We start from the raw sequence: 10,668 nt of genomic DNA, 5'->3' as shown, positions 1-10,668 counted from the left end.
AGGAAAGAGCCAGAGAGTGGCAAAATTGAATCCTCGCATGGTATCTATGGGGCCCTTAACAGTAGAACATTCATTTTTACTCATGCCTGATGCCCCTGTAAATTTATTAGGTCGTGATCTCCTTTGCAAGCTTAGAGCAACCATATCTTGTGCTCCAGATGGGGCTGTCTCCTTACAATTTCCAGAGGATACTGTTCATTTATTACCAATTTTACTTACAGAAGCTCAAGGAACAGCAGGGGAGGTATCCAAAATCCCCTCTGACATTCCTGAGTCTTTATGGGCCTCATCCCCTAATGAGGTGGGGCTCCTTAAGTCTGCCATGCCTGTTACCTTTAAAGTTAAGGGGGGACCATCCCCCTCCATTCCACAGTATCCATTGTCTAGGGAAGCAATAGAAGGGATCACCCCTATAATTGAGGCTTTGAAAAGCCAGAGCATTATTATTCCATGTCATCACTCTCCATGCAATACTCCCATTTTGCCAGTTAAAAAACCCAAGCCTGGGCCAGATGGTAAACCTGTTTATCGTTTTGTGCAAGATCTTAGAGCGATTAATAATTATGTTATTCCTAGACATTCCATAGTTCCAAACCCGGCTACGATAATTTCATCGATTCCCTATGAATCTACATGTTTCACAGTGGTAGACCTTTGCTCTGCCTTTTTCTCCATACCAGTACATGAGGACTTCCAATATTTATTTGCTTTTACCTGGAAAAATAGACAGTGGACCTGGACTAGACTCCCACAAGAATTTGTAGACAGTCCCACATTATTTTCCCAAATTTTACAGCAGGATCTGGCCTCTATTACCTTTAAGGGCTCCATACTAGTACAATATGTTGATGACTTACTTTTGGCCTCTCCTAATGCTGAAATTTGTCAGGAAGATAGCCGTCACTTACTGCTGGAGCTGCACAAGAGAGGACACAAGGTTTCCAAGACAAAGGTACAATGGTGTTTGCCCCAGGTAGAATATTTAGGATTTATTTTGGCTGCTAGAACTCGCTCTGTCTCTTCTAAGCGAGTCCAGGCCATTCAACAACTCTCTGCCCCCACTACTAAGAGGCAGTTGAAAGCCATTCTGGGAGCAGCTGGGTACTGTAGACAATGGATACCCTCTTTTGGTGAAATTACTAAACCCCTCATAGCTCTTAAAAAAAGTTCTGTTCCAGACATTTTACAGTTGGATCCCCAGCATCTCTCAGCCATAAAAGAATTAAAACGGGCCTTGTTATCAGCACCTGCCCTAGGACTGCCAGATTATAGTAAGCCTTTCACTCTCTTTGTGCATGAACAAAGGGGGGTGGCTTCTGGAGTCCTGACTCAGTCACTGGGGCCTAACCAGCGTCCTATAGCCTACTATTCAATTCAGCTGGACCCTGTAGTGGCTGGAGTGCCACCTTGCCTTAGAGCAGTGGCGGCCACAGCGCTTTTGGTAGAAAAAGCCTCTGATTTGGTCCTAGGTAACCCTCTAACTGTGCAATGCCCTCACGAAGTGGAGGCTCTCTTACTACGTCACAGGACACAAGCCTTTTCAGATCAAAGGCTGGCTAAGTATGAAATAACCCTGTTAGGTAATGAGAATATCACTTTAAAACGCTGCACAGTTCTTAATCCAGCAACACTACTCCCTAACTTACCATTCTCGGGGGAACCGTTGCATGACTGTGCTTCTTTAGTTGATATGGCTGAAAAAGCCTGTGACGATCTTTTTGATACACCTTTAGAAAATCCTGATCTTGTCCTCTATACAGATGGTTCCTCATTTATGAGAGAGGGAACCCGTTTTACTGGAGCTGCTGTAGTTTCTGATTATGACACTCTCTGGGCAGCTTCTCTGCCTTCCCATTTTAGTGCACAGGCTGCTGAACTTGTGGCTCTTACACAGGCCTGTAATATAGCTAAAGATAAGAGTGCCACCATTTTTACTGACTCGAAATATGGCTTTGGCATATGCCACTTTATTGGTATGATTTGGCGTCAACGAGGCTTTCTAACATCCTCGGGCAAGGCTATTGCCAATGGGGACCTTATCAAGGACCTCTTAGATGCCCTAAAACTGCCTTCTTCCCTAGCCGTTGTACATTGCCCTGCCCACACAGGGAATAGTGATCCTGTTTCAAAGGGAAATGCACGAGCCGATTCTGCAGCCAAGCTTGCTGCATTAGAAGCTCCTGAACATGTATTTAACCTTTCACCTTCTGAGGATATTCCTACCAACCTAACCTATGACCAACCTAGAAAAGTGGAAAAAGAAATTTAAGGTGAAACAGATCAATGGCATCTGGGTGTCTCTGGAAGGTAAGCCATTTCTTCCCCATAAATTCTACCACCAGGTATGCCTCTCTGTTTACAGAAAAGGCCATTAGGGTTAGGGTTAGGGTTAGGGTTAGGGTATTTATATATATAGTGAATTAATATATAACAAGGGCAGAAACCCTACATGGCTTTACCTGATGAAATTCAGGTACACATAAAATATAAGCTTTTCCAAACTAGCCAGTAAATAAAGTTCTCAGAAGCTGTGTCAAAATTAAACATGCCATCAGTAAAATAAATTGGGTTCTACTGACATCTTTGCATTCAGTCTTTCATAGCACAATGTAGGTATAATACACATATATATCTTTTTTTTTAATGTATAAGGTATTTTATTTTTTCTGTTACATGTAAAGATAGTTCTCAACTTTTGTTTATACAAGCTTTACAATTTCAGATTTTTCTCCCTCCCTCCCCCCTCCCCTAGACAGCAAGTAATCTGATATAGGTTATGTCTATATATCTCTATACATATAGATATAGATATAGATATATACACACACATATATATACACATAATAACATTAATCCTATTTCTGCATTAATCCTGTTACAAGAGAAAAAATCAGAGCAGTGATGCAAAACCTCAAAATAGAAAAAAAAAACAATAGCACCCAAAACAAAAGAAATGATATTGTTCAATCAGCATCTATACTCCACAGTTCTTTCTTTCTTTTTTTTTTCTTGGATTTGGAGATCCTCTTCTATCATGAGTTCCCTGGAACTCTTCTGTACCATTGCATTGGTGAGAAGAATATAGTCCATCACAGTAGGTCAACACTCAATGTTGATGATACTTACACATATATATCTTATTAAATAGACCAGTGTTTTTACTGATAAAGATAGTTGCTGGTGAGAAATTTTCTTCATTAAAGCCAAATGGCACCATCTCTGAAACTTTCATCTTAGAGGACTGCTAAGGGAGTAGAGAGGTTAAGTAAATTGATCAGTGTCCCACAGCCAATATACACAAGCACATTGGGTTGTACACATTTATCGCATCTCTTTGGTAAATGCCACTTCAGAGAGGTTCAAATCAGCACAAAAGAGAGTGCTTTTATTTCCTTTCCCAGTTCCTTCTCAGGAACCACCTCTTGTTTCTCTTTCGCAACTATTGCCCACCCAAGGGGTCCAAGGTAGTCATCATTCTCACCCTCAACCTGACTTACCTGTCTCCTTTTCCAATGGCTTGTTCTCTTGTCAGCAGCTCTTCCTCTAACTACTCTCAGCCCAACTAAGGAAAGGCTAAGGAGGCTGGGTTGGGTAAGGCAGGACAGTGGGAGGTAACATTTATATAGAGATTAAGTGTAAAAATGAGGAACAAAAGGAAGGACAAACACAAGAGTTTTCTTGGCACTGTACCTGCCTTCACTGCTTAGCTACAGAAAAAATACTCTCTAGTTTCTTTGTTACATAGAAATGACTAAAAAGACATGGAGTGCCAGGTGTGCAAATAAATGGAACACGTTTAGAACAAAATCACATTAAGTTTTTGAGTCTATGAAGTTTCTTTAATTAGTAGCATAAAAATCTATGATGGGATGAGTTAAAAAAAAAAGAAAAGTTTTTATAAATCAAATACACAGAGAGATACATATACTATAAAGAAATGGCATTCATTGAGTTTATTTAATATAAGAAAATCTTTACACTTTAATTCACACAAGAGGAAATGAACTGGAATTGAACAAAGAGATAGAAGTAAATGAACATGCAAATAAATACTTGTGAATGGCATGACAATTTCAGGAGGAACAAGGAAATGAACACCTAAAAAATTACCTCAGTTGAGAAAAACTAGCAGATTAAACCACACCCTTTCTTCCCCACCAGCTAGTTGCAGAGGTTGTTTGTTGTTTTTTTAGTCAACAAACATTTATTAAGTACTTACTATGTGCTAAGATATGTGTTAAGTGCTGGGGATATGGAAAGAGGTAAAAGTCTGTCACTTTTCCTCAAGGAGCTCCCCAGAATTAGTTATATAAACAAGAAAAATAATCATCTTTCTCTAATAAAATACACAAAAATAAAGTGATTTATTAAGCTTTTCTTTTGGAAAAGAGTACTACAGTCACAACAGCTAAGTTTCTTTCATTAGATACAGTTATATCAGGCATCAGATGATTAAATATTTTTTTTTCTGTATCTGTCAGTAAATATCACTTTCTTATTTTATATAGGTATATTTTCTTTCTTTTTCTTTATTGGTGTGAGGCAATTGGAGTTAAGTGACTTGCCCAGGGTCACACAGCTAGTAAGTGTTAAGTGTCTGAGGCTGATTATGTAGGTATATTTTCAAACCACATTACAGGTTGAAAAAGGACTTACATCTATGTGTAATAGCCAGCTATAAGTTAAACTGAGAAAAATTAAAAATATTTTCTATAGAAAAAATACAATGTAGCCAGAGTCATTTTATATAGTAGCCACTTTTATCTAAATGTCAAAGATTACTTGCATACTCTGCTCAAAACAAGCATTCTACAATCAAAACAGATTTGACATATTAGACTTTTGTTAAGTCATTGATGTGATCAAGGGATCATAAATCTATAGCTGGAACGACCTTAATGGTAATTTAACCCAATTCCCTTACTTTATAGATGAGGAAATTGAGGAAGCACATATTCCATAATTTTTTTAAAATAGCATAAAGTTGCATTGTTATTATTGTTCTGATCCCACAATTATCAATACACCTTTTTTAAGCTAGATTTTAAAAGTCCCACTATATTTCCAATTCAGATATCCCAATAAAATTTATTTAGATGAAACCAGGGAGAAATCCACCCAATTAGTGCCACATTCCTTCTCTTGCAGAATGAGTGGTCAGTTCTTTCTTTCTTTCTTTTTGGACAAGGCAATGAGAGGTAAGTGACTTGCCCAGGGCCACACAACTAAAAAGTGTCAAGTATCTGAAGCCATATTTGAACTTAGGCCCTTCTGAATCCAGGACTGGTGCTTTATCCACTGCGCCACCTAGTTGTCCCCAGTTCTTTCAAAAAACATGAAGTCCTAGAATGAAAATCCCAGATATATGCAATTAGATTTAGAATTTAATTGAGCGAAGTTAAGATTTTAGGAACAAGGCATAAAACAATACATATTAATTTCTTTAACTTAATTGAATACAGTCATAACATTTAGTATTCATGTTTATAGGAACCTGTGAAGTACATTTATAATCAACAAAAAATTCTAGTAAAATGGTAAAAATCAAAGGTTTTACTAAAACCCTGACCATTGTTTTATTTGTGTCAACTTCATTATTATCACCTTTTGTACAAATGGTCACATAAAGGGAGAGTGTACACACATCTAGATCTATGACATTTTAATAATATTTGATGTTATACGCTTATAACAGCTCCTTGAGGAAAAGTGACAGACTTTTACTTCTTTCCATATCCCCAGTATTTATTTTTAAATATTTTCATATGTATTATCTGCCGGATAATAACACAGACTTGTTATTTTTATATAAAATATTTTATAATATTCCAAATATTATGATGGACTACTTTGAATAAGAGATAGAGGTACAGAATAAGTTGTGTTGGGTTTACATATATAGTAATTGGCAGAATTTCTTTGCCTGGACTGGACATAGTTCTAGTACCATGAGAATGAATTTTTGTTCTGCTTTTGACTTAATTTAGAATTGCACAGTCCTTTCAGTAATTGCAGGGACATACACACATGCATAAACCCCTGCAATTATTGAAAGGACTGCACAATTTCTAAATATATGTGTGTGTATGTATGTATATGTATATATATATATATGCATGTCTATGTGCATACACGTGTGTATATTTGTATATGTATATATTTCAAAGACAAACAGTTCATTAAGATTTTTGTGAAAGGATTGCCCATCAATTGGGAAATCACTAAATAAACTGTGTTATATGATTGTGATGGAATACTAATAAGTACTATAAGAAAGGACAAGCAGGATGATTTCAGAAAAGCCTAGAAAGACTTGCATGAACTGATGTATAGTGGAGTGAGCAGAACCAGGAGAACGTTGTGCACTGTGACAACAATATTGTTTGATGAAGAACTATGACTAACTTAACTATTGTCAACAATACAATGATCCAAGAAAATCCCAAAGGACTAATGATAAAGCATACTATCCACCTCCAAAGAAAAAATTGTTATTGATTGAATACAAACTGAAGCATTCTATTTTTCACTTTCATTTTTTTCTTTTTTTCAAGTTTTCTTGTACAAAATAACTAATAAGGCAATGCTTTATGTAACTGTACATGTATAACCTTTATCTGATTCTTTACCACCTCAGGGAGTGGGGGTGGGGAGTGAGGAAAGTAAGGATAGACTTTGAAACTCAAAACTTTTAAGAAAAATTTTTGTTATTATTTTTAAAATTTTTAAAAATGTACAAAAAGAGTTTTGTGAAAATAACTTTTCCTTTTTTAACCAAATAAATAAAATAACACTAGATTTGGGATGAAAAAAGATCCAAATTTGAATTCCTTATAAGATTCATAATACTTGTGTCACCTTAAGCAAGTCATCTAGATTTTTTTTCCTCATATATAAACTGAGATAGTTTGGAACAGATGACCTCTAAAGTCATTTTCTGAAATTATTTGATTACAGGAATTAGTTGGGAGTCAGAACCCTGGGTCCTAATTTTTATCACTCTCACTTAACTTCTTTATTCCTCAGTTACCTCTTCTGTAAAATAAATGAATCTAATGGCCTCTAAAGCTCTTTCCAACTCAAAACATTAGCAAAATTGTATTACTGTTTCCCATTTTCAACTGGCCATCACTCACTCCTACACATATCTACTGACTGTCCCCCTTTCTAGAATATACTACTTCTTCATTGGTCCCTGTTGAATTTCTTCTTTTCTTTCAAGATTCAGTTCAAATTCTATACCTCCATCATGGAAGTCTTTCCCTGATTATGTCATATTCCAGTAATCTGTAAATGTCCCACTTCTTCAAGTAGATTTTAAGCTTTTTAAGAGCAGAGACAATATGATGCTTTGCAGAAAGTAAGTGGCTTATTGTGTTTGTTAAATTGTTGAATCCAATAAATAAGTGACTATGGCAAACCAATTAGAGGGAGGTGAAAAAAATGACCTTCATATGAAGATATAACCATGCACAAATTTGTAAGCAATGACATGAAGTCCCATCTCTAAGAATTCAGTTATATTTTATATTGGGGGAAGAGTCTGAAGACACAGGCTAATGATCCTGAATGATGCCCAAGGATCCCCACTTTATTTCGCTTGAACCAATGTTGTTTCATGCGTATTTTCAAAGGTCTAGATCCTGAGTGCCTAGAGTTGTAAGGAATAAAAAATAAACTAGCAAGGTTCTTTTTAGACTAGGTCAGACCAGGCAGGCTTTGGTCACTGAATCATAATGAACACCTTTGTGCTATTCTAGGTCTTGAAATCTAAAGGCTACCCAGAATAAAATCAAGTGTGTAGGAGGAATGAAGGACTACTTTTTGCATAGAACACGTTCATTTTTAAAAGGAGGGCACTTTTTTAAAAGCACAATTGATATTATTATTTTTTATTAATCTAGTTTTATTTTATTTTCAGCCCCAAATCCTCTCCTTCAGTCTGCTCCTTCCCCCATCCACTGAGAGGGCAAGAAATATAATACCCATTACACATATGAAGGCATGCAAAGTGTATTTCCACATTTACCATGTGCATGATTATTTCCAGTTAATGAGACTAGGATAAAGCAAACAAAATTATTAATCGTGTACTTACAATGAGAAAGCAAGCACCCAACATCACAGCCTTCATTTTCACATCAAGGTCTAATGGGAACTGAACTGCAAAATTATCAGCATCCGTTAACATTTCTTTAAAAAGTCCTGTCCAGTGTTTTGTAATTTTTCCAACTGTAGTCTCTTCATTAAGAGATTTTATCTAATGAGAGAGGACATAAACTATAATCTCAAACATATTCTTCAACATAGAATGAAAAAAAATTCTTATTATATTAAAGGGTTTCATATAGATGCTATTATTTGTAAAAGATATAGTACCTGCCAGTAGAGAGAAAGCAATTTATACACAGAATTAGAAAATGTTTATCTGAAAAAATAATATTTCTACCTAAAGTGAAATTTTCCTGAATCCCTGTCACACATATTCAAGTAGATCATTTCATTGAATTTGAAAGTTCCCTTCATTACTACAAACCCATGCCTGCCTATCCTTTGTGACTCCCAGACCCAAACACACTAGAGACCTTCCTTACTTTCTCCTAACAACACAAGGATACTAGTGGAATACTATGGCAGTCCATACCAATATCCCTTATTCTTATCATGTGACCAGTCTACCTTTTCTTTCTATCACAAATTTTTGAGATAGATCTTTTATTCCTATTGTTCTTTGAAGTTCTTCAAATGTATTATATACTTTAGTATATGTAGCTAAAATGGTAGCTGTTTCTATGGGGAAGCAATTCTCTTAGACTAATGAATTGCAGAGCAGGTCAGATATGTCTTGATGGAGTTTCTTTTAGAATTTCCCTAAAGAGTAAAACATAAATTTATTTAAAAAAAACAAAACAAAAAAACACCAATCAAATTCTTTCCTCAGGTGACTGTAGGTTTCAGCATGATTCTCAGCCTTGTTATCTACCTCATACTTATAGGTTAATATGTTAGCTGTAGGTGCCCTGCAACTGCTATGTTCCCTGTGGCTTTAGCACAGAAAAGTCACATTGGCTTGTGCCTAACAGAATCACAATAGGAGATATAGCATCCCCTATAGAAATTTGAATTATTTGTAACTGAGCTGTATAGTACACATATATTAGAATGGTACTATCATTGCTTTAAAAGATATGGGTGGGAATTTCATCAAATTCTGAGGTGTAAAGGAGAAAGACCTCCTTTGCTATTTCTCTTAGATTCAAAAATGTAAAGCATCATAAAAGGTATAGGGAGGAAACAGTAGGAAGAAAAGGAATCATGTGAAAATATTCAGTGAAATCAGAGTCCAAGGTGAGAAAAGGGAAAACCCTTTTAAAGCCAGCCATTATCTTTAATGTTTAACTTCCCCTTATGTGAAGAACATTGAAAATCTTGAACTGGCATCCTTAGGGAGAGGCAAAACTAAGAATTGAAAATGAGAAGAGATTACTTTTGCCCTTGAGGACTATAGATTAAAAGAGGTAGCAAAAACATAGAGACAAATGACAGGGACTAGAAAATACATTGTCAGTCCCTGCTACATGTTGTTGACAAAACTGAAGCCAATATGGTTAGGGTTGTCTCAGGATAATTCTATTCAGAACTTAGTTTTAGCAATTGCTAGTGCACCATTTTCTGTTGCTGAACCTCATAATTAATCACACAAGAGGCAGCATAGTAAAATGGACTGATTGATGCATTTGGAATTAGAGGACCTCCATTCAAATCCAACCTCTACCACCTATTGCCTCCTGTATAACCTTGGAAAGTCCCTTAAGCCCTTGGAGCCTCAGTTTGCCCATTTGCAAAATTAAGGCATTGTACTAGAGGGTCTTTCTGATGTTAGTTCTATGATGGCATGATACTAATAGGCCACATTTCCTCCAACATTGAGAATCCCTCATTTATGAACATCATAAATCATTTACTTGGTTTATTTACTTTGATTCAGTCATATGGGTTAGCTACTTCCCCCTCCCCCTTCTCTGCGGTTTAACATAGATTATAATGCAAGGCCTATCCCTTGATTCTAATAAAAACCCAAATAAGATATTAACATATATAATCACATATTAATTTAAAATCTTTTTTTCTAGCTCAACAATATATTTCTAAGAGATAAAGCTTAGCATCAGTACTAGTTGAGAGGACATAAGGATAAATAGAGAGATGGTTGAATATGGAACCAAAGACTGGTTTCAGTATCTGCTCTGCCTCTTATTAGCTATGGAACTCTGGACAAGTTCTTTTACTTTCCTAGATCTTGCTTTCCCCATCTCTAATATATTTCTAAGAATCTTAGATCTAAAGTACCTACCTCAAACATTTAATGCTTCTGTGATATATCACCAAGTACATGCTTTAAAAATAAAATTTTTTGAAGCAATTGGGGGTAAGTGACTTGCCCAGGGTCACGGCTAGTAAGTGTCTGAGGCTCAATTTGAACTGAGGTCCCCCTGACTCTAGGGCCAGTGCTCTATCCACTGCATCACCTAGATGCCCCTAAAATCATATAATTAAAAAATAATACTCAGAGTAGGAGCCAAGATGGCAGAGAAAAGGCAGCAACTAACCTGAGCTCTCTTTTGAACATATTTAAATAATGCCATAAAATAATTTATGGAGCAGAAG

The 10,668-nt window shown here is 36.1% G+C and overlaps 1 protein-coding gene across 1 annotated transcript in view; it reads right to left on the bottom strand.

Moving 5' to 3' along the window:
* Window positions 1–3,948: 3,948 nt before the first annotated feature.
* LOC122749210 (phospholipid scramblase 1-like) overlaps window positions 3,949–10,668 on the bottom strand; it is a 54,699-nt gene continuing 47,979 nt past the window's right edge. The window contains exons 7-8 of the mRNA XM_043995446.1: window positions 8,099–8,260; window positions 3,949–5,343 (exon numbers count right to left, since the gene is read on the bottom strand). Coding sequence (XP_043851381.1) covers window positions 5,308–5,343; window positions 8,099–8,260 — 198 coding nt within the window. The 3' untranslated portion in view covers window positions 3,949–5,307. The remainder of the gene's footprint in view (window positions 5,344–8,098; window positions 8,261–10,668) is intronic.

The sequence above is a fragment of the Dromiciops gliroides genome, chromosome 3 (genome assembly GCF_019393635.1).
Source record: "Dromiciops gliroides isolate mDroGli1 chromosome 3, mDroGli1.pri, whole genome shotgun sequence".
In the NCBI taxonomy this organism is placed as follows: Eukaryota; Metazoa; Chordata; class Mammalia; order Microbiotheria; family Microbiotheriidae; genus Dromiciops; species Dromiciops gliroides.
The sequence above is the reverse complement of the archived record's forward strand: the minus strand, read 5'-3'. Positions and strand labels throughout refer to the sequence as shown.